The sequence below is a fragment of the Phocoena phocoena genome, chromosome 15 (assembly GCF_963924675.1).
Source record: "Phocoena phocoena chromosome 15, mPhoPho1.1, whole genome shotgun sequence".
In the NCBI taxonomy this organism is placed as follows: Eukaryota; Metazoa; Chordata; class Mammalia; order Artiodactyla; family Phocoenidae; genus Phocoena; species Phocoena phocoena.
This window is the reverse complement of record NC_089233.1, coordinates 87,120,960-87,143,640: the sequence shown is the minus strand read 5'-3', so window position 1 is coordinate 87,143,640 and position 22,681 is coordinate 87,120,960. Positions and strand designations below refer to the sequence as shown.

At 66.7% G+C, this 22,681-nt stretch overlaps 1 protein-coding gene across 5 annotated transcripts in view; it reads left to right on the top strand.

Annotated features, from left to right (window-relative positions):
- The window catches only part of KCNQ2 (potassium voltage-gated channel subfamily Q member 2), a 48,496-nt gene extending 29,514 nt beyond the window's left edge, over positions 1-18,982 (top strand). For 2 of the 5 annotated variants that reach the window (XM_065893030.1, XM_065893029.1), the window contains 7 exons: positions 3,155-3,223; positions 4,084-4,113; positions 11,838-12,061; positions 12,488-12,596; positions 13,021-13,152; positions 17,653-17,776; positions 18,254-18,982. In XM_065893030.1, coding sequence (XP_065749102.1) covers positions 3,155-3,223; positions 4,084-4,113; positions 11,838-12,061; positions 12,488-12,596; positions 13,021-13,152; positions 17,653-17,776; positions 18,254-18,982 — 1,417 coding nt within the window. Of the gene's footprint in view, positions 1-3,154; positions 3,224-4,083; positions 4,114-8,153; positions 8,208-11,837; positions 12,062-12,487; positions 12,597-13,020; positions 13,153-15,073; positions 15,182-17,652; positions 17,777-18,253 lie in introns of all 5 variants that reach the window. The other 3 variants (XM_065893027.1, XM_065893028.1, XM_065893031.1) reach the window with 3 other exon arrangements.
- Positions 18,983-22,681: the final 3,699 nt, after the last annotated feature.

Sequence of the window (22,681 nt, the reverse complement as noted above, 5' to 3'; positions counted from 1 at the left end):
CCCCCAACGTGTCCCCCACTCCCATCGCCCACTGCACCCTCGTCCTCCGCGACTGGGGCTGTGTGTGCGTGGCCCTCACGTGTGTGGTGGCTGCACGTCTCTGTCCGCGGCCCTGCCCGTCCGTGTTCTGTCCTCTGCCTCTGTGTGTCCAAGGCATGGCGTCCAACTGCGTGCCCCTACCCTGGACCTGCGTGCGTGGCGGCCGAGTGGGGCCAGCTGCCCAGGGTCTCTGTTCCAGGCCCTGTGGTGGGTGGCCAAGGGTGTGGGGAGAGCAGCTCTGTCCCGGTGTCCAGTCCTGGGACTCTGCTGCATCCATGGTGTGAGCCGACCTGACCACGCAGGCCTCCTGCTAGGTCTGGACCTATGAGGACAGGAGAGACCTGGCGGGGGAGTGGGGAGGGGAGAGAGAGGGCTAGTGTTCCCAGGTTCCAGGCCTGGCCGGGCTTGGGCGGCGGAGGGAACAGAGGGGCAGGGCCGTCCCTGCTGGCCCTGGAGATGGCAGTGACTGGGGTGGGCCCGGCGGAGGGGGCACTCGGATGGGCACTAGGGGGCGTGGCTGGGTAGAGGAGGGGTTGGGAGGGACCAAAGCAAAGCCAGACTGGCAGGTGGGCGGGGGCGGGTCAGGGCCAAGGGTGCAGGGGGGTCACAGATCCTCCTGTTTCAGAGACAGTGGGCAGTGTGAGCAGGGGAAGGACAAGGACACATCACACGAGGAGGCTGGGCATCCAGGGAGGCCCAGGGAGAGGAGGACACCGGGGACGTGGGAGGGGACAGGAGGGAGTGAGGGCTGGAGCCAGGGCGTGTGTGTGTGGCGGGAGGTGGTGCTGTGAACTGGGTGAGGGCGCCCAAGGCGTGTGTGGCGGGAGGTGGTGCTGTGAACCGGGTGAGGGCGCCCAGGGCGGCTTGGACACAGGTGCACAGGAGGGACGGGGTCCCCAGGCTCAAGAGGCTGGAGGCTCAGGATTGGGTTTGGGGGTTGGTGGGGGGTGTCACAGAGCAGGTGGGGTGTCACAGAGCTGGTGGGGTGTCACAGAGCAGGTGGGGTGTGAGAGAGCAGGTGAGGTGTCACAGCGCAGGTGGGGGTGTCACAGAGCAGGTGGGGTGTCACAGGCAGTGGGGTGTCCCAGAGCTGTTGGGGTGTCACAGAACAGGTGGGGGTGTCACAGAGCAGATGGGGTGTCACAGAGCAGGTGGGGTGTCACAGAGCAGGTGGGGGTGTCACAGAGCAGGTGGGGTGTGAGAGAGCAGGTGAGGTGTCACAGAGCAGGTGGGGTGTCACAGAGCAGGTGGGGGTGTCACAGAGCAGGTGGGGTGTCACAGAGAAGGTGGGGGTGTCACAGAGCAGGTGGGGTGTCACAGGCAGTGGGGTGTCCCAGAGCTGTTGAGGTGTCACAGAACAGGTGGGGGTGTCACAGGCAGTGGGGTGTCCCAGAGCTGTTGGGGTGTCACAGAACAGGTGGGGGTGTCACAGAGCAGATGGGGTGTCCCAGAGCTGTTGGGGTGTCACAGAACAGGTGGGGGTGTCACAGAGCAGATGGGGTGTCACAGAGCAGGTGGGGTGTCACAGAGCAGGTGGGGGTGTCACAGAGCAGGTGGGGTGTGAGAGAGCAGGTGAGGTGTCACAGAGCAGGTGGGGTGTCACAGAGCAGGTGGGGGTGTCACAGAGCAGGTGGGGTGTCACAGAGCAGGTGGGGGTGTCACAGAGCAGATGGGGTGTCACAGAGCTGGTGGAGTGTCACAGGCAGTGGGGTGTCCCAGAGCTGTTGGGGTGTCACAGAGCAGGTGGGGTGTCACAGAGCAGGTGGGGGTGTCAGAGCAAATAGGGTGTCAGAGAGCAGGTGGGGGTGTCACAGAGCAGATGGGGTGTCAGAGAAGGTGGTGTGTCAGAGACAGTGGGATGTCAAAGAGTAGGTGGGGTGTCACACAGCAGGTGGGGTGTCACAGACAGTGGGATGTCACAAACAGTGAGGTGTCACAGAGCAGGTGGGGCGTGACAGACAATGGGGTGTCACAGAGCAGATGGGGTGTCACAGAGCAGGTGGGGTTGTCACAGACAGTGGGATGTCACAGACAGTGGGGTGTCACAGAGCTGGTGGGGGTGTCACAGAGCAGGTGGGGTGTCACAGAGCAAGGTGGGGTGTCAGAGACAGTGGGATGTCAAAGTGTAAGTGGGGTGTCACACAGCAGGTGGGGTGTCACAGACAGTGGCGTGTCACAGAGTAGGTGGGGGTGTCAGAGAGCAGGCGGAGTTGTCACAGCAGGTGGGGCTGGGTCAGGAAGCAGAGACCAGGGCCTGGAAACACGCAGCGTCACTGATGGCATGGAAGCTGTGTGAGAGCCTAAGGTGGCCAGGATTCACTGGAAGAGTTGGGAGTGGGGTGGGGTTGGGGACAGAAGTGTCCCCAGACATTGTGGGGACTTGAGTCTCGGGTGAGTCTGCTGCAGCTGGCGGTGAGAGAGCTGGGCTTCCCCAGGAATGTCCCAGGTGTACAAAACCCTCCCTGGCATCCCAGAGGGACTGTTCACCCCTCGGCTTCCTGGCCGGTGGCCGCAGCACCGAATGCTGGGCCGGCAGGAGGGCCAGGCGTGCGGCTGTCCTGGTAGGTGTGACTGCCTCTGGGAAGAGCGGCTCGGAGCGGGGCCAGGCCAGCCGTCCAGGAGGCCCGCTTGCAGCCCTGTGGGCTCTGCCCAGCACAGTCATTTCCTGTGACCTCGGCCCTACTCAGCCTTGGTAGAGCGAGTGGCTCTGTAGAGAGGGGTCTGGGAGCGCCACTACGTTGGGGGCTGGGTTTGCAACCGTGCTTCCCCTGGGGGTGTTCAGGGATTGGGAAGGGGGAGGGCGGGAGCCCCTGTCCTCCGTGCAGGACCGGCCCCGCACAGGCATCCCCTCTAGGGATGGCCCGGCCCTGCGCACTCCCAGGGCTGAGGCCCCCCGGGGCGAGTGAGCCCAGGGGATGAAGACAGTACCCCAGCCCCAGAGGTGAGGCCCGGGCTCCCTGGGGTCTGCCGCCGCCGTGCACTCCTCCCCTTTCTGCCTGTGATGGGCGGGCCACAGCCTGTGTCCCCGTGTGGGACGTGGATGCTCTGAGAGCTGGGCTGAGGGCCCCTGGGGCTCCGGCGGGCGGGGGCCCACTCACCTGTCCTCCTGCCGCAGACTGATCCCGCCGCTGAACCAGCTAGAGCTGCTTCGGAACCTCAAGAGCAAATCTGGACTCACCTTCAGGTGAGCGGGGGCGCCTGGGCTGGCGCTCGGGGCACGGCGTCTCGGGGCTTGGCAAGGGGCTGGCAGCGGCAGGATGCTGGTGGCCGGGCTGCCGTGGGACCCGGTGACGCCGGTGGCTTTCCGCTTTTGCTGACCCCGGTCTCGGCTCCCATCCTGAGGGCGGCTGGGTGCGGGGTGGGCACAGAGAGGGGAGCTCCATGTGGGGCCAGGAGGCTGGTGCTCTGGCCCGAGGCGGGAAGATGAGTCCAACCGTGCATGTCCCTGGAGCGTCGGGTGGACGCACGCGGTGGCACCTGCTGGTTCTCCCAGTCACAGACCCTGCGACTCCTCGAGCGCTTGATGCGGGAGGGGGAGGGGCGTGCGGAGGAGATGGGCTGGGCTGCAGGAGAGGGAAGGGGAGGGTGCCCGCGACCAGGCCTGTTTGCAGACAAGGAAGGGCTCTCAGTGGGCGGAGCGGCCGGAGTGGGTTGAATGGTGCGCCCCCACCTGCCCTGCAAAGACACATCCATGCCCTGGAACCTGTGAATGTGACCTTATCCGGAAAAAGCCTTCGTGGGTGTGACTAAGTGAGGGACCTCAGCTGTCCTGAGCGTCGATTGTGGAGGAGCTTCCTCCTCACTCCCTCTCTGAAAGTTCGTGAACGTCGGTGATTCTGATGAAAGCGCGTGTCCATAAACACGGGGCGGTAGCAGCCGCAGCCTCAGAACTTCTCGTGACCCTTCCGGACTCCCTCGTGGTGGCAGGCCGTTCCTGCCCCTCACACGCAGCCCCCGGCCTGTGGGAGCTTGGGGGGCAGCTGGGCTGTGCACGGGGTCGGCCCGGAGGGCTGCCCGCGAGCAGGCTTGCGCTTCTGTTTGCAGGAAGGAGCCCCAGCCGGAGCCGTCCCCAAGGTCAGTGTCACCTGCTCCCGCTGCCTCGGCGCCTGCCCTGTGTCCTCGGGGAGCGCGGGCTGCCTCCGGGCTGTGCATGCTGAGGGTGGCCCCCTGCCTGCTGGTGATGTGGGCCCTCAAATCACGCTTCCTGTGTCCACGCCCCCTCCCAGGCTGCGCTCCCGTGACTGTAGCCCCTCGGACCGGACGCGGGGGGCTTCCGGGGGAGCAGCCCTACCAGCTCCAGCACAGGGCCTGGGCTGTTCTGAGCCGAGGGCGACCCAGGTGGACACTCCCACGGGGTGTCCCCCCGACACTGCAGGTCAGGGTCAGACGGTGGGAGGAGGGGCAGCTTTGAGGAGGGGTCTTCGCATCACCCCTGTCAGGTCTTGGTTTGTGGAAGGTTTCTCGAGGAGTGGGAGAGGGTCCCCTTTGGGGCAGGGTCTCCTGCCCTGCTTCACAAGCCCTCGGTGGGGACCGGCCTCCCCCTCCCTGGGTCTGTCCAGGCCCCCGCGGTTCTGTTTGCTTTAGGCGAGCTCGAGGCTGGGACCCCGAATGGGGACCCGCAGGGATGATTTCTGCTGGAGGCAGAGGAGGGATGACAGCACCCTGCTGTTTTCCTAGCGTTGGGAAAAAAACCCCAGATCAGTTCACAACGTTCCAGTTGGTGACCTCCGGCCCGTCCGCGTATCGCTGTGTACCTCTGAGCTCAGGGTCCCCCGGCGCCCTGTCTGCACCTGCAGAGGGAGCCCTGTCCCCGAGGCCGCGGGCCAGAGACGCTGCCTGCCCGCATTAGTGCCCTCCTGGATCAAAGGCGGCTCGGCTGGCTGCCCAGCTGGGGAGGCGTTGGGCTGAGCCCACCCTCGGCATTCATCGGAAGGGGGCACGTGTCCCCACCCCCACGTCCCCAAAGGGGGATGTCAGCTGGGGCCTGGGGTCGGCAAGGTCGGCAGCGCTTCTGCCGCGAAGCAGCCCAAAGAGCAGCAGTGGTGAACCCCTCAGACCCGGACCAGAGCGGGTTCAGCCCAGGAAGCGACCTCTGTTTTCCTGGGCAGGCTGGGAGCGAGGGGGGCCCGACGCGGGGCTGCGGTCAGGGCGGGCTGGGAGGGTCCTGCAGCAGGGCCTCGCGTGCTTTGTGGGATCCCGTCGGTGTTGCCATCTGCCCCTTCCGTGAGCCCCGGGGCCCTGAGGCCGGGGAGGCGGCGCAGCTGCCCTTGGCGCGGCCAGGGTGGGCGCCTCTCTGGCCCTCAGCGCGGCCCGCCCACCCGCCCGGCCCCTCTGGCCTGACGCGGCTTCCTGTGCTCGTCGCCCTGCTTTATCTCCTCTCCCGACAATTTTCGTCTCAGCCTCTCTCTCTCTCTCTCTCCTCTCCTGCCCTCCCTCCCCCAATCTGGAAAATCTTGCCTGCCCCCCAAGTGCCTTTAATCATGTCACTGCCCTTCTCGGGCCCCTTTCACGTCTGCTCTGTCTTTGGGGATGAGGTGGCTGACCCTGAAAGCAGGACTCAAGGTGAGGATACGCGGGAGCCCCCCGGCTCTCCGGCACGTTCTGTGGCTCCCCCCCGCCCCCCCGCTTCCTGCTCCCCCCTCCCTCCCCTCGTGTCCGTGTGTCCCTGCCTGTGACCCAGCGGCTTCCCCTGGGGGCCCCGGGCCGAGGCCCTGGGACAGAGGCCCTGCCTCTCCTGGATGCACACCTGTTAGCCAGGAAACAGGTGGCATTTCTGTTCCCTGACTGGAGCAGCCGTGAGCCCCTTTGTAGCGCCCAGTGCATAGTAGGTCTGCAGGAAATGACCCTGCCACAGGACCCACGGCAGGGTGGGCCTGGCCCTGGGCTGCCTGGTGAGGGCACCCTGTCCCGTGAAGCACAGGTGGACGGGGTGGACGCAGGGACCCTCCCTCAGCTGCCGTGAGAGCCCCGGTCCTGGCTCAGGATGGGGGCGCGCCCCGTGGCTGTGTGGGCGTCAGACCAAGGCGTGGGGCTGGGGGCGGGGCAGGCGGGGGTCTCAGGCTGTGCTGCTCTGGGTGTGGCTCTGACCTGCCCTTTGACCCACCCCATTTCTGACTGCCCCCGCCCCTCCCATGCCTGGGGGAGCCCCTGTGCCCCAGCCGCTTTGCCCCTGTCCTGTGGCTCCCCTCTTCGTCGCGGGGGGCAGTGTGCCGTGTTCGGGTACGTGTCTGTCCAGTCTGGTCTTGGTGAGTGTCCGTGGGCGCCTCTTCCACCCTCTCGAGCCCGGGCCCCCCGGGCTTGCCTGCCGGCAGTTCTGATGGGGTGAAGCTCCACTTGGCTGCTGTGGGCAGGAAACCCCAGCGCCAGCCTGGAACCCAGAGGCAAGGGGCTGGAGTTGGGGCTCCTCGCCCCCCCCGGAAGCAGAGGGGCAGTGCTCGGGGGGGGGGGGCCAGGCCACCAGCAGCCCACCTCCCCCCGCTCTGTCCCACTCTCAGGCCGCGCTGTCTCATGCAGGAGCCGCTGGCCATGTGAGGCTGTTTAAGTTTTCGTTACAATTAAAGATAGTCACTGCGGTTAGAGAGCCTCTCCCCAGTCTCGTGTGCTTGGGAGCCAGGCGTGGGGCGGTCGCCTAGGAAACGGTGGGTGTGGCGGTGCTGGGCTGTGGGCAGGCGAGCGCAGCGAAGCTGGTCAAGGTGGGGGCTTGGAAGACCCCGCCCCGCTTGGTCCTCTTTCCCTGGGGAGGAGCCTCCAGGTGGGGCGGGGCGGGGCGGGGCGGACCTGGGGACCCCTGGGGGGAGCTGGCCATGGGGATCCAGTCTTTAGGGTCCTTATCTGTCCTACAGGCCCTGGTGGGACTGTGGCTGCCTCGGGGGTGCACTCTGGAAGAGAACATTTGCCCTAAATTTGAGGGGCTCCTGCTGGCGGGGGGTCCAAATCCTGGGGAGGTCTGCCCCTGTGTGGGTGCGCTCGGTGGACAGCTGGACCCCAGCTCCCTCCACCCGGGGTCGACCTCTAGCTAGTTTTGTTCTACAACCCGAAGTGACTGGGGAGGGTCCCACTGGGGAAGCGCGCACGCTCGCAGGGGACTGCGTGCAGGGCGAGGCCGGGGCGGCCGAGCGAGGGCTCCTTGAGGAGACTTGACCTTGGCTTGCTGGCGTCAGTGGGGAGATCCTTGTCTGGACGCTGGCAGGGGCCGTCGGTGTTTACGTGAACGTGGGGACGCTGAACACGTTTGTGAGTCAAGACCGCTGGCCGCGTCTGGGTTCCTCAGGCACAGAGTTTGAGAACCAGGGTCTCAGAAGCAAAGGTGGGGGCAGAGAGCGAGGCCCCGGGGAAGTGAAGGGTTTCCTGAAGTTCTTGCTGGTTCTTCTCATTTTTGATTACAAGTTTTCAGGTTCTAGCGCAGAGCTGAGTCTTGGGCCTTTGGGGAGGTTCTTGGGCAGGGTGACCATGGGCAGCGTTTCCTGAAGAGCCGCCCGCAGGTCCGTCTCTGCCCTCAGCACGGGGTGGACTTCACCCAAGGCCCGACCTTGGCAGCCCTTTCAAGTCCAGGAGCCCCAAGCCCCCTTCTCCTTAGCTCCCCTCCAGGGAGGGGCAGCCACTGCCTTCTGGGTAAACCGAGGCCACTTCTGATCGGGCCGCTGGCTGGGTTGGTTTGTGAAGCCAAACTTGCACGTTTTTCCTCTGAAACGTGAGCTTTCTGGAATCCTGTCCCTCTAGAACCAGCACAGCCTCAGCCCATGTATTATTTTTGTTGTTGTTGGCATGAATACAGCAAAAAAAAAATAATAATAATACATCTTTTGAAAGACGTGGCCCCAAACTGACGCTGGAAGGAAAAGGTATTTTTGGAGGAAAAAACTGGGATTTTTTTTTTCTCTCCAAAAATAGGGACTACTTTTTTTCCAGGCCGACGGAGGACTTTATGCGCGGCTCCCTCGTTCTTCTCGCTGAGACGCGAACTCTGTAGCGGGTGCGGCTTGAGCACAGAGCCGCCCCGGGTGGTTGGTGCCTCGTGTCCCTGCGCCTCCTGCCCGCGCGCCCGGCCCAGGCTCCCTCTGGTCGCGTTGGGTCGCCGGCGCCCCCGGGACTAACTGTCCTCTCCTCATTTCCAGTAAAGGCAGACGGTGCACAGAGTCCCTGTGTGGATGCTGCCCAGGACACGCTAGGTACCTCAGACACGTCGCTCGGACGACCATTGCTGCACGGCTCTTGTCCCCCTCCCGCTCCAAGCACTTTGCTTATTAGAGGTTCTAGATGCGCCAGGGAGAGGCTGCCGCCCGCCCGGCCCCCCAGGCCCCGATTCTGATTGGCAGCTCGCCTCCCGGCCCCTTGGTGGAGCCCTAGGCCCCCTCTGGCTCCAGACGACCGACCGCCTGGGTGATGGTGGCTGTGGAGCTGTAACCCCTTTCCTTCTCCCCATGCCAAACGATGCCGTGCTCCAAGCAGGAGGGGGGCCGGCCAGGGGCTCTGAAAACCAGAAAGGGCGCCTTCAGGGGCCTGACTGCTCTCCCGCGAGCCTTTTTTCCATGGCTCGTCCATCTAGCACCTCTACTACGCACGGGAGGGCCGCTGCCCTCAACCCGGAGCCCGCCCGCCCGCCCGCCGGGAGGCAGCTCTGTCGCGTGTGTGCCCGCTCCCCGCGGTCCTGGCACACCAGACACACCGGAAAGCCAGAGGTCCATGGCTCCCCCTCCCACGTGCAGGCCTGGTTTAGGGCAGGCTGGAAACGGGTCGGTGAAAGGCCGCCCGATCTCTGCCCCACGGGCTCCCTGACTGCCGGCACGTCTCCTCTCTCTGTCCCCTATCTGCTCTCGGGGGTGTGGAAGCGTCTGTCCTCCTGCTTGCTCTGGGCCCCTCCTGCCCGCCCCTCCCTGCCCCGTGCGGCCCTGCAGGTGCATTCACCGGTCATCGTGTGCATGTGGTCCGTGATGGCCCCGGAAGCAGGGTGCCGAGCGGCGGGCATGGGGAGGGGCCGGGCAGCAGGGTCGGGGCTCCAGGGCGGCGGCATGCTTGCACATCTGCATCCGTGCATGCTCTGAATCCTTCTCGCCCTCGAGAGGGGCCCGGAGGGTCGCCTGCCCCCACCTGCCCGTGCTGCCTGTGTGTTCCTGACGTAAGGCACCGTGGGGGAGGCTCTTGCAGCCCCAGGAGGGGAGATCTGGGGCCCCGGCAGAAGCTGTCCTGCTTGCCCAGAGCTGGCGTCCAGGGTGCTTCTGGCCACAGGCTGGCCGGTCGGGTCGGGGGCTGTGATCAGGCTGCTTGGGAACCAGAAAGGCCAGAGGTGCCCGTAGCTGGGCCAGGAGTCCAGGCCTCACTTGGCCCTGCTGTGTGCGTCTCACGGACGTCAAGTCGTCCCCGCCTCCCCGCCTTCCCTGGGCATCCCAGTCCAGCTGTGGGCCAGGCGGCTCTCTCTGGATGCCGGCTCCCTCCCCGCTGAGCGGGGCCCGGCCGCTGTGCCGACCAGGGTGTAGCCGAGCTCAGCGGGGCCCCGCTCCACTGTCCCTGTTGATGGCTGGCGCCACTTGTTGGGAACTTTGCCCTGGGGAGGGTAGCAGGCAGGGGAGGGGGAGGAGAGGCTGGGCCTCGCTTTCTCCCCAGACGCTCCTGAGCTTGGCCCTGGCCCCGTGTCAGTGCCCCTCACTTGGAGGGTGGGCTGGCCCGTGCTCTTTCCTGGGGGCGGGCTGCCGGAGCCCCGTCCCGCGCATGCTTCTGTCCTTGGCTTGTGAGGTGACGGAGGGTCTCTCTCGACACCTGCAGGACCGTCGGCGTTCGGGCACCTGGAGTTGAGGCGGGCCTGGGGTGGCTGGGGGCCGCGTGCCTGTGAGCCCTGAGCTGTGATGACCGTGGAAGTCCAGACAGCCACCCGTGGCCTCCTCCAGCAGGGCACCCCTCCCCGGTCTGAGCAGTCTGAGAGCCAGGGGCGGCAGGGCCAGGCCAAGGCCAGGGAAGGCTCCTTCCTGGGGCTCTGTCATCGCGGTCAGCCGCGTGGGCCCAAGTTCTGGGGGCCCCTGTGGTGCACGGGCCAGCAGGCCCGGCAGGGGTCCCCAGCAGTCCTGGCTCGGTGGGGCCCTCGTTTCACGGTCTCCCTGGACCAGCTGGTGGCCTCCTTCGGGAACAAAGGAAGGACAGGGTTATCTTCGTAGCAGCCTCCATAGCCTGGCTCTGCTACCTCTCGGTCCCCGCCCCTGTCTGGGCCTCGTGCCGGGCACAGCAGTTACGGGCTTGCAGACACCCCGGCTCCTGTGTTCATGGGGTCTCTGGAGGAGCCACCCCGCTGAGTGGGCTCTATGCCTCGGGCCTGAGAACTAGCACAGACGGTCTTGGCTGCCTGGGGGCTGGTGGGCAGGGGCAGGGGCACCGGCCTGGACCACAGTGTGCGGGCTGGCTGGACCAGGCCACGGGCTGCTTCTTGTCCATGGTGGGTCATTTCTGCGCCGTCTGACGACGTGTCTCTGCTGTGGGTCCCCTTCGGGCCGATGGAAGCAGCTGACCCGGGCCATCTGCGGTGGGGCTGGCGCTGTCTGAGGGATTAGCTGGTGGTGGGAGCTTCCCAGCGACAGCAGAGGCCCTGCCAGACACCCATGCGGGCTGGTCCCAGGCCCCAGGGCGGCGCAGAGCCCCCTCGGGAGGTTCTGAGTGTGGCCCCTGAGTGTGGTGGCGTGAGTGGGCTCATGGGGGCCTCACTCTCCTCCTGGGCAGATGGTGGAAACTGTCCACGGGAGGAAATGAGTGGCCGCCTGGCCCCGGGCCTGACCTCACCCTGACCAGAGACCACCCTTGTCTCCTGCCTGCTGCCTGGAGGGTGTTAGAACCAACAAACGTGGGGTGTCAGACCCGTCTCCATGGTTACCAAGAGACGGGGGCAACGAGGCCCAAAGACCCTCACGGGGCTGTGGCTGTACGGCCGTGGTCGCCCCCTGTCTGCGGCCTCGGGCCGGGGCTCGGCCGGCGCCCGTAGCATCCCTCCGGAAGTGTGGACGTTCCGTTCCTGGCCGTGTCCTGGTGGGGGGTGGAGCCTGTGCGCCCTGGGTGGAGGGGAGGTGGGCAGACCCTGGCCCTCGTGCTGCTCTCCGTGCTCCCCGCCCCCCGACCTGTTTCGCCAGGCAAGCTCCCTGGGGTCCGGCCGAGGGGCCCGGGGGCCAGCTGCAGACCTCACCCTCCTGACCTGGGGCAGTTACGGGGGTGGAGGGCAGGCACGGTAACTGCTGGAGTGGCCGGGGGCCCTCAGGAGGTGTCCAGGGAAGAGCTGTCATTGCCCAGGGCATTTGAAGAGGGAGCCCTGGTTGACAGTGTGGCGAGGTCTCAGGCACCTTTTTTTTTTTTTTTTTTGCGGTACGCGGGCCTCTCACTGTTGTGGCCCCTCCTGCTGCGGAGCACAGGCTCCGGACGTGCAGGCCCAGCGGCCATGGCTCACGGGCCCAGCCGCTCCGCGGCTTGAGGGATCCTCCCGGACCAGGGCACGAACACGTGTCCCCTGCATCGGTAGGCGGGCTCTCAACCACTGCGCCACCAGGGAAGCCCTCAGGCACCTTTTGGCGGTAGCTGAAGGTGATTTCAGAGTCCACTGACCACTCCCCGGCCAGGCTGAGTGCTGAGCGGGCCCCGGAGAGCCTGTGGTGGAGCTGACCTGTCCCCGCTCGCCCTAGCGACCCTCCCGCCCCGGCCCGTGCTCCATCCCACGGCCAGGGCACCCCGTCCACCCACCAGGAGCCAGCGGGAGCGAGTGTTCTTTGCAGAGTGACCTCTCTTGCTGTCTTTCTGTGTGTCTGTCCGTCTGTCGGTTCTCGCGGGAGCAGTCAGAAGGTCAGTTTGAAAGACCGTGTCTTCTCCAGCCCCCGCGGCGTGGCTGCCAAGGGCAAGGGGTCCCCTCAGGCCCAGACCGTCCGGCGGTCGCCCAGCGCCGACCAGAGCCTGGAGGACAGCCCAAGCAAGGTGCCCAAGAGCTGGAGCTTCGGGGAGCGCGGCCGCGCGCGGCAGGCCTTCCGCGCCAGGGGCGCCGCTTCCCGGCAGAACTCGGAAGGTAGGTCGGGCAGCCCTCGAGTTGGGGTTTGCTGTCCTGGAGCTCCATGCGATGGGGCCACACGGGCTTGTCCTCTTGCGTCGGGCTCTGCTCCCAGAGCTCTGTGTTTGCCAGGCCCACCCGTGGAGCTGGTGCCGGCGCGTCACTGCTTTTACGGCTGACGTTCCCCGAGTACTCTGTGTGGACGTATCCCACTTTGTCCTTCTGTCTGTGCACAGGGGTGCCCTCTTACACCCTTGTGGTGGCTGCTCCCTGAGGAGCACAGTGGAGGGAAGCAGGCTGGAAAAGCAGGACGGGGGCGGGCTGGAGTGTGGGTGTGCCCGGCGGAGGCCCCCTCGGACACGCGTGCGCTGCAGGGCCGGAACGCTAGCCCCCCTCCACCCCGGGGGTGGCCCAGCCCCTCACGGGCTGTGTCCTTCCACCCAGAAGCAAGTCTCCCAGGGGAGGACATTGTGGACGACAACAAGAGCTGCAACTGCGAGTTTGTGACGGAGGATCTGACCCCGGGCCTCAAAGTCAGCATCAGGGCCGTGTGGTGAGGACCCGGCGGGCTCCCTCGCAGAGTCGTCCACAGACGCGGGGCCTTGGGGGGCTGGTGTGAGGGCCTGCGCTCGGGAGGGATGCCTCGCGGCCGACACCCCTTCAGTCTGGCCCCCGCGGCTCACGAGGCACTCGCCGTCCCGGCCATCGCCTGCGTCCCAGGTGCCAGGTGCCCAAGGCTGCTAGTAGACGGCTGGGAGCTGCCGCGGCACAGGGGTTTCTGGGTGGACACGGGTCCTCCGCGCAGCGGGGCCCAAGTGTGGCTGGGGTACGAGATAGGTGGGTGGCCCAGATGACAGGGCCGAGTCATCCAGCAGACATTCTCGGAGATGCTGGGCGGGCCAAGGCGGGTGGACGCTGGGGGGCTGCCTTCGGTGGTCTCTGCCCAGGGCTCACAGCCTGCCGACCACCCCCTCCAGCGTCATGCGGTTCCTGGTGTCCAAGCGCAAGTTCAAGGAGAGCCTGCGGCCCTACGACGTGATGGACGTGATTGAGCAGTACTCGGCTGGCCACCTGGACATGCTATCCCGCATCAAAAACCTGCAGTCCAGGCAAGAGCGCCCCACCTGCCTGCCCGGCCCCGGGGGCGTGGAGCGGGGTCCTCCGGCCAAAGCCGGGTGGGGTCAGGGGCAGGGGCGCGGCTCAGCTGCATACGCCTGCCAGAGGCGGGGCGACGCGCTCTGGGCGCAGCGGCCGGCCCTGCCAGCTGCCACATCTGGGCCCCTCCTCTCCGGCCCCGCGTGGGCTTTCTCCCGTGTCCTGGTGTGGTCTGTTTTTAACCCTTCTGTTGTCTCTCTCCTCTCCTGCCCGTGCCGCGATGGGCGAGCGTGTGTGTGTCGTGCGCACACACGGGCGTGCATATGCACACGCGTGAACGCACGTGTCCAGGCCCCGGGTGCACGTGTGCGTGCACGTGTGTGTACAAGTGCATGCACGCGCATGTGTCTGTGTGTGCTGTGCCACGTGTGTCGTGTGTCCACGCACGCATGTTGCCCACGTGTGCCCGTGTGTGTTGGGGAGGGGAGTTAGTTCTGTTGAGAGGTGAAGGTGCAGGTTTCCGTGGGCCCTTCAGGCAGCAGCTAGGCCACGTGGCACCTCTTCCTCCAGAACGGAGGGCTGGTCGTCCCTCCCCAGCGCACAGACGGATTCCCACGGCCGGAGCAGGCGGTGGGGCTGGACACGTGCCTGGTGGGCCGCAGCCGGGCACACGCGGGCGCTGCCATCTCTGGCCCCATGTGAGCACTGGCTTGCTCACCCCAGGAGTCAGCTGTGCACACGTGTATACAGACACAGCAAGGACCCAGGACGTGCACACACAGACCCATGTCCACTCCCACGTGCCCACGTGTGCCGGCACACGTGTGTACACGCATAGCCATGCTCTAAGCCTTGTGCTCACACGTGTGTCCTATAGGACCGACACACACACACACCGAGTACGTGTGTGCTCGTAGGCACGCACCGTCCACACGCAGACGAGCGGGCGCACACGCGTGTGTCTGGTGCCTGGGAGGAGGCCCGTGGCCGTCGTGGGTCTCTCCCGGAATGGACCCCGCCTTCCTGCCGGTCAGGCCCCTCTTGGGGTCCCTCCAGTGAGGTGGCTGCCGGTTCTCTGGCCCTGAAGCCCAGGCCCTGGCCGTGGGGGGTCTGGGTCGTTGGGGCAGTCCTGGGGGTCAGCCCAGATCCCAGCCCCGTGGCAGGTGGCGTCTCCCCGCCCTGCTCAGGCCCCTCTGGGCCTCCGGCCGCTCCCGTGGGGTGAGGCCAGGGCACGACCCCTCCCTGTCCCCAGGCTCAGGCCGGGAGGCCATCTGCTCAGCGGCCTCCTTGAGCATCGAGTAGACCTGTGTGTTTGCGGGAACACGCGTGCAGTTGTGCACGTGTAAATAATGTGCGAGGGTGTGCACGTGTATACACGTGTGCCCGTGCGTGCAGACTTGAGGGTGTGTACATGTGCGCGAGCGTGCATGTGTCCACGTGTGTGTGCGGGTGTGAGCACACGCGTGTGCATGAGAGGCCACCCTGGGTCTTGACGGCCGGCCCGCCGCCACTCATGGTAGCAGTTTTTTTTCACGAGGCTCTTCTGTCCTAGGCCGTTCCCTCTCCCTCCCCTTCTGTCTGGAAAACAGACGAGACAAACAGACCCCCGCAGGAACCAGATGTCTGTCGCTTGCTGGCAGGGCCTTGGTGTCTTTCCCGGGGCCCTTTGGCACTTTGCTGCCAGCTGCCAGTGTCCTTGGACGTGCACCCTTGCCCGGGCAGACGGTGCGCCGCGAGCTCGTGGCCTCACCCAGTGCTCGCTTGACCGCATCTGGGGTCACGGGAGCGCAGTGTCCCTGCGTCCCGTTTGTAAGAAAGGTCACGGCTGCTCTCAGCGGGTCATTCGTTCTGTCTCTGCAAGTTTCCGGCTGCCTCCCCTTTCATGTTGCTTCACGATGCATTTTCCTGGTGTCTCTTTTCTTGTTTACTCGCCAGGATAGATATGATTGTGGGCCCCCCACCCCCTTCAACTCCCCGGCACAAGAAGTACCCCACCAAAGGACCCACGGCCCCTCCGAGAGAGTCACCCCAGTACTCACCTAGGTCAGGATGCCGAGCCTCCCGCTTGTCTCTGTGGAATGGCCAGCCCCCTTCGCTCCAGCCACATGACGGCAGCACCTGCTCTGCTCGACGGGACGGAGGGGCTGTTTCTCTGTCCCTGACAAAACGACGTCCTCTGCAGGCCCTGGCGGGCTGGGTTGGGGTGCCCTTGAGCTGCTCCTCTTGGCGGGGTCCTGGGGAGGCTGTCTGGGGGGCTCCTTTCCACCGGCCCCTGTGTGGCGTCCGCTGGGGGTGGGGGCTCCCTGGGCAGAAGAGGGCGGCAGTCCCCCAAGGATCAGGTGCGTTTAGACGTGGGGCCCTGCCCCAGCACCGCCTCAGAGCCCTGCCACCACCTGCCGGTGGGTCGACCTGGGCTGCCGTGTGGACTGAGCAGGTCCTGGTGGGAGCCCAGCTCCCGGGGAGTCCCCAGAGCTTTGGGGGCTCTATTTCCGGTTTTCACCATGGTCAGCCGGTGGGCAGCCGGTGGGCAGAGTGGGGGGCAGGCAGTGAGGCGGTGAGCCAGCAGAAGCAGGCTGGTAGGTGAGGAATTCAGACTCCCCCAGAGCATGGAGATGAGGGCTGCGACCCGCCCCCCAGCAGGTCTGGGAGAGCAGAGCCCAGGGCAAGGATGTGGGGTCAGGGCGGACACGCCCGGCCGAGTAGGCAGAGGGGCCCAGGGGCGTCCCGGAGGCCGGCAGGGATGCTGGCAGCTGGGCCATTGGAGTGACTGGGGGCGCCCGACCCTTGTGTGCCCAGGTTTCTGTGCGTGAGGCCGAGGGTCAGTGTGTGCTGGGCATCTCAGCCTGGCGGCTCTCCCACGAGAAAGGAATTTCCTGGGGAGCAGGCCTGACCCCGGGCAGCCCAGACAGTGTTTGCCGCGTCCCCGCTCTGCCCGTGTCCTCCAGCCCCAAGGAAGCTGTACCCTGAGACAGAAGCCCACCCTCCCGGGCATTGCTGCAGGGCACAGGGGCTGGGCGTTCAGAGCCACGGGCTGGGAAGGCCCTGCCAGCCCTTGGAGCCCCGCAGGCCTCCCGGACCACTGCAGACAGATACCCACAGAGGAGCCAGAAGGACGGGTTGAGCCCGAGGCCCAGGGGCGGGGGTGGCACAGGCTCCACGGAAGACCCGCCGGGGGCAGCTCCAGGCTGACCCTGGGCCAAGGCTCCCAGGGGAGAGACCGGGAGGGCGGCCCGTCATGTGGCAGGGGTGAAGGCGCTGAGCGCCCGTGCCTGGACTGTGTGGACGCGTGGAGCGCCAGACAACCCTCCTCCCGCTCTGTCCCCACTGGCGTCTGCTGGGAGCCCGAGGGCCCCACGTCCGCCCGGCCACCGCATGATCGAGCATGACACCCCGCGGAGCATGAGAGGCTGCCCCGCGGCCGACGCGAAGCCTGATCCCCGCCTGCTTTCTGCGACAGCAAGGACAGAGCGCCCTGAGCCCCGACAGGCAGTTAGGGCCGTGCTGTGGGCGAGGATGGCAGCCGAGCAGGCTGGCAGCTCCCGTGACGCTGCTTGCGGAGTAGGAGCTGGCGCCCCTCCCCACTCGGGAGCTTGGGTGGCGCACTTCGTGCATGAGGCTCCAGAGAAGCGGCGGGGCTGTGTGGCCTGCGCCTGGGTGGCTGTCCCACCCAGCTGTACCCTGGCCCTGGTGCATTTGCCCAGCGTCCACGTGGCTGCACTTCTGGGGCTCAGGGTGTCGGGCGCCCACCCTGCCACTCCCAAGGTCCCTTCTGAGCCCCTCAGTGGCCCTTCCCGTTCAGCACAGGGGACAGGGGACGCCGCATGGTCAAGCAGAAGGCCCCCTCCCTGAAGGAGGCCTCCTTCCCCTCTTGTTGGCATTCGTGACTGATGGCCTCGTTTGGGGTCACCTCAGCTGCGTCCTGCTTCTCCCACATGCGTGCGCACACACAGGCCCACGCACTCTCACACAAGTGCACGCACAGGCACGCACGGACCCCCTCTCCGGTTGCCAGTGGCTCTGTCTGTCCCTTCCTCTGGTTGTGCGTTGGTGGTTTCCTGTGTTGGTCTGCGTCCCCTCCCCCGTCCGGCGCATGGCGCGAAGTCCTCACGCCCCCCCTGCTTCTGTGGTTCCCGCTGCAGACGTTTAACTCCGTCCCCTCCAGACCCCGGGTGGGCAGGGGCCTCGGCGGCACGTTATCCAGGAGCAGAGCTCGGGGGTGGGGGCGGGGGAGCCGAGGGGTGCTTGGCCCCAACTCCCTTCTCTTTACCCCTTGCTAATGTGCCAGCCCCACTGGAATGGAACGGTCGGGGGACAGGCCCCGAGGGCAGCGGAGGGCAGGACGAGGGCCAGGCGCCCGGGGTCCATCTGTCCTGGTTCCTCGCTGCCCCCCGGTCGGCTCTGGATTCAGCCCGGAGCCTGGATCTGGTGGCTGCGGCCTGGCCCAGGAGGAGAGGGCCGCGGGCTCCGCCGCTCCCACCTGAACTCACGCTGGGGACGGGGTCTCTTCCCGGCAGAGTGGACCAAATCGTGGGGCGTGGCCCGGCCATAGCAGACAAAGACCGAGGCAAGGGCCCGACTGAGGCAGAGCTGCCCGAGGACCCCAGCATGATGGGACGGCTGGGGAAGGTGGAGAAGCAGGTGGGAGAGTCTGGGGGTCCTGGGGTGTCAGCACAGACGCTGCGGGGGAGAGCTCAAGCTTTGGGGGGAGGGAGGGCTGCTGTGTTTGGACCCTGGGCCCCCAGGAGCACCCCCCGGGCCTGGGGCACTTCCCTGACGGGAGCTGAGGAAGGGAATGGCCAGTTCTTGCCCTCTGTAGAGTTTGCTCTGAGGGGTGAACCCACAGCGGACACAGGGCGGCCCAGACAAGCAGGAGGGTCCGTGTTTGAAGTCCTGAGGTCACACACACTGACGGGTGGGGTCAGAGGCTGAGCTGCTGTGGGGGGTCTGCCCTCCATTGCCTCTGCACCTCTGTGGGAAACATCCTGGGCCGCCCCCCTTTCTGGGGAGCAGCCCAGTTCCCCCCCCTCCGGAGAGCAGCCCAGTTTCCCACCCCCGGGAGCAGCAGGGCCCCCCCCCGGGGAGCAGCCCAGCATGGCCTAGCAGCCCCTCCTGCAGGTCCTGTCCATGGAGAAGAAGCTGGATTTCCTGGTGAACATCTACACGCAGCGCATGGGCGTCCCCCCGACGGAGACCGAGGCCTACTTCGGGGCCAAGGAGCCAGAGCCGGCGCCGCCATACCACAGCCCCGAGGACAGCCGGGACCACGGCGGCAGGAACGGCTGCATCATCAAGCTCATCCGCTCCACCAGCTCCACGGGCCCGAAGAACTTCTCGGCACCCCCAGCCGCGCCCCCCGCCCCGTGCCCGCCCTCCACCTCGTGGCAGCAGCAGTGCCACCCGCGCCAGGGCCACGGCACCTCACCCGTGGGGGACCGCGGCTCGCTGGTGCGCATCCCGCCGCCACCCGCCCACGAGCGGTCCCTGTCCGCCTACAGCGGGGGCCACCGGGCCAGCACGGAGCTCCTGAGGTCGGAGGACGGCCCGGCCTGCAGGCCCCACGAGGGCGCCCTGCGGGACAGCGACACGTCCATCTCCATCCCGTCCGTAGACCACGAGGAGCTGGAACGCTCCTTCAGCGGCTTCAGCATCTCCCAGTCCAAGGAGAACCTGGACGCCCTCAACAGCTGCTACGCCGCCGCGCCATGCGCCACAGTCAGGCCCTACATCGCGGAGGGCGAGTCGGACACGGACTCGGACCTCTGCACCCCCTGCGGGCCCCCGCCGCGCTCGGCCACGGGCGAGGGCCCCTTCGGCGACGTGGGCTGGGCCGGGCCACGGAAGTGAGGCCGCCCGCCGGCCTGCCCCTGACTCCTGGCCTCCCGGGCTCGAGGCGGACCCTCCGGGGCCCTTTGCGTAGAGCAGCGCAGCGCGGGTGCCCGTGCGGGGTGCTGGGCAGGCGCGGCCCTTGGTCTCGCACTGAAGGTCGGCAGAAATTCTTCTCCAGCGAGGGGCAGCCCGGCTGGCAGACTCTGCAGACCGCTGGCCTGGGCGTGACAGAGGCCAGGCTCAAGGCTGAGGACGGGTCCCTGGCGGCTGGGTCGAGGCGTGGGCTGGGAGCGGGGCCGGGTGAGGGTGGCAGCGAGGGGCAGGCCTGTCTTGTGAGGATCGGTGGCCCTGAGGCCTGGGTGGGCGGTGGCTGGCCCCTCGGGCGTGGCTTGTCTCCGCCCCCCCCTTCCTGTCCTGCCCCATCTGTCTTGGGTGCCCACCCAGAGCTTCTGGTCAGTGTCGCCCTCCTTCCCATGGGTTCTGAGTGTCCTGTGATGGGAGTCGGCCCCAAGTCCAATACCCTGGCCTGCAGGGGGCAGGGTGGCGAGGCTTGGGACCACCCCAGAGCAGAGCAACCCTCAGACCTCCTGAACCTGGCTCTTGTGGGGAGGGGCCCGCTCCACAGGCTCCTGGAAGGGGGCTCCTGGGGGCTCCCTTCTGGATGTGGAAGATGGTGGGTGTGCCCCCGTGTCCTCTCCCCTCTGCCCTGGCCGGGTGCTGGTCACCAGGCTGTGGCCAGCACTGCTATATGGACCTGCCTGTGGGGAGAGGTGCTGGGAGGCTGGGGCACTGCCCCACACTGGGCTTGTGCTCTGGGGTCCTGGGCCGGGCTGGTTGTGGTGAGCAGATGTGCACGCTGTCCTCCCCTGGGCACCCTGCCTCGCCCGTCTCCCATCAGCCCCTGCCGGGGCCCGGGCTGGACAGTGCCGCAGCCATCGGGGAAATCTTCAGTAGGGCGACCCCCGCCGTCCAGAGGCGAAGGCAGCTCTGTCTTGTAGGCGTCTCTCCTGTCCCCGCGGAGCTGGCCGTCCCCCACCTGCTCTCCTCCACTGACCGGCCCCTTGGCTGTGACCTCTTGCTGTCTTGGAGTCAGAGATGCCCATCCCCACCCTGTATCCTGGGAAGCAGTGGCCCCCAACATTCCTATCCCGGGCACCTGGGTCTGTGGGGCAGCAGCTTTGAGCTGGGATTCCAGCCCCAGGAGGCGGAGTGGACCCTGTCCTGGGCCCCCAGCTGTCAGTGCGCGTTTGGGCATTTGGGGTGACAGGACAGCAAGCCTGGGCCCCTAGCGCCCTCTGAGGCAGTGACCTAAGCCCACCGCATAGCAGCTTCCCCCGGAACACACGGTTCAGGGAGAGCCTCGCTGTCTCCTCAGGGTGCTTGTGTCCGTCCTGGTCAGTGAGGGGATCTGCTTGCTCTCTGGGAAGGCCTCTGAAAGCAACAACGTGTGCCCCTGGCTGTCAGGGTCCTGACGCTCTGAGATCTCTGGGGAGCAGTGTCTGCAGTAGCCTCTGTGCACGGCCCCCGCCCTCGCCAGGACACCAGGGTCCCACCCGTGTGCACCTCTCTGCTGGGGCTGCTGGCCAGGCGGCTGGAGGGTGGGCTGCGCCTCGTGCAGGAGGATCCAGGCTCGGAGTCGGAAACCGGTGTGTGCTCAGGGCCGCAGCAGGGGATACCCCTCTCTTCCAGCCTCCCGGGAGGGGTGGTCGTGGAACCTTCCATGTGGCCCCACTGGCCCCCTCCGCCCGGCGTGTCTGCTCTGTGCCCCTCTCTTGTTCTCAAAGGCAGTGTTTGAGAAAAGCCCCTCCCAGTGTGGTACTCCGTGTGGCTGGCGTGAAGGGTTCCCGGCAAGTGGCCGCTCCTCTGCTTGAGGTCTGAGCCCCCCTTCGCCCTCCTGCCGTGGGAGAGGGAGGCCCCAGCTGCAGGCCCCTGGGCCAAGCACGTCCACATCTTGCCCAGCCCAGCCCCTGCTCTCTGGCCCTGGGAGAGTCGGGTTCAGGCCGCCAGCAGCAGGGACCCTCCCCTGTCGGATCTCGGTGGCCGGGGGTGCTCGGCCCTACTGGGAGGGGCCCTTGGCCACTGGAGAGAGTTTTGTGTCCTGTCCCACACGCTCCCTGTGCCGTGGGCCCCTGGTGACGGGAGGTGCCGTCCCAGACATACCTCTTGTCCCCAGAGCTGCCGAGCCGGACGCAGGCACCGAGGCCACTGCTGGGAGGGTCTCCGAGGTTGCAGCAGGAGGGGTTGAGGCTAGACTGTCAGACGTGCTGCACTTAGCGAGGGGGCTGTGATGTCTCCTCTGTGAAATCGCGGCCCCTTGGAAGACAGGAGACCCGTGTCTCTGCTTGAGGGACGGTTTGGGGGGGCAGTTTTGGGAGATGATGGAGTAGAGGCTCCTTCTCAGGGGCCCCCAGACTCCGGCCCAAACAGTGCGTGATCCTCCCAGCGTCCATCCACTGCCCCGGGGTCCCCACCTTCAAGAAGTGTAGAAGGAAAGAGGCCGGGCGCTTTGGGAAGTCGGCGTGCTTCTCGGGCGCGCGTGTGACTGCCGAGGACCCGCCCTGCTCCTCAGCAGGTGTGGCGAACGTTTCCCAGGACAAGCATTTTAGTTACTAGAGCACGCGCCGCCCCCCAGCCCCTGACACACGCCTGTGCTGACACGCCTGTGAACGTACAGCACGCACGCACGCACACATAACACACATGCCGGCACAGAGCCATGCACACGCGTTCTCACCCCCCCGCCGCACGTGCACACCCCATGCACGCACTTACACACCCAGGCGTGCACACTCACACCCACGCGCACACGCTCACACACCCACGTGTGCACGCTCACACCCACGCACGCTCACACACCCACGTGCACACCCATGTGCACAGACGCACGCACACACGCTCACACACACCCACGCGTGCACGCTCACCCCCCATGCACGCTCACACACCCACGTGTGCAGACACCTCGTCTGGCTCTGTGGCTCTGCCTGCTTTAAGCCAGAGGAATTAACGACTCTGGAGCTGCAGACAGTCCTGGGACGTTGTTCCCTGGGTCGCGGTTCCAGCTGTCCCAGGCCTCCGGGCAGCACCGGACACGGTCCACTCGAGCCCATCCAGGTCCCCCCCACCCCCCCCCACCCCCTCAGCTGCCCTGGAGGCCGTCCAGGACGTTGGGTCAGCCAGAGACCAAGAGGTCCTGGCGTCCGCGGGCGTCCAGCTGTGACGCGGGGGCTCTGGCGCCTCCGTCTGCCCTCCTCAGCCATGTGGCCCGGCCCCGGCCCCCTCTCCTTTCTCTGGCCCAACACCCCCTTCTTCTGTCTGCGTGACAGCGTGAGCTGTGGCTGTCCTGGAGGATGGAGGGACCTCAGCCAGGTGGCAGGGGGCTCCCTTCCGGGCCTGCCTGCCCGGCCCTTCCCCGTGGGAGACCACAGCGGCCCCACCTTCCTTTGGGGGTACTTGCCTGTGAGTCTGCATCACGAGGGCCCCCCGATGGGCCTGTAATCGCCACGTGCGGCCCAGAGCAGAGGCACCGGCCAGGCGGCCGCTCACGGCTTTCACAGGTTGGTTGGTTTTAACTTCTCCATTCCCTGGGCTTGTCCCCCGGTGGCCACTGATCTGAGACGTAAACACGGGAGAGCTGGGGAAGCATCCTGTTTTCTTCTGCTCCCGCCCCGCGAGGCAGACGCCCCGTCCATGCTGGACAGAACGAGGCCCTGGGAC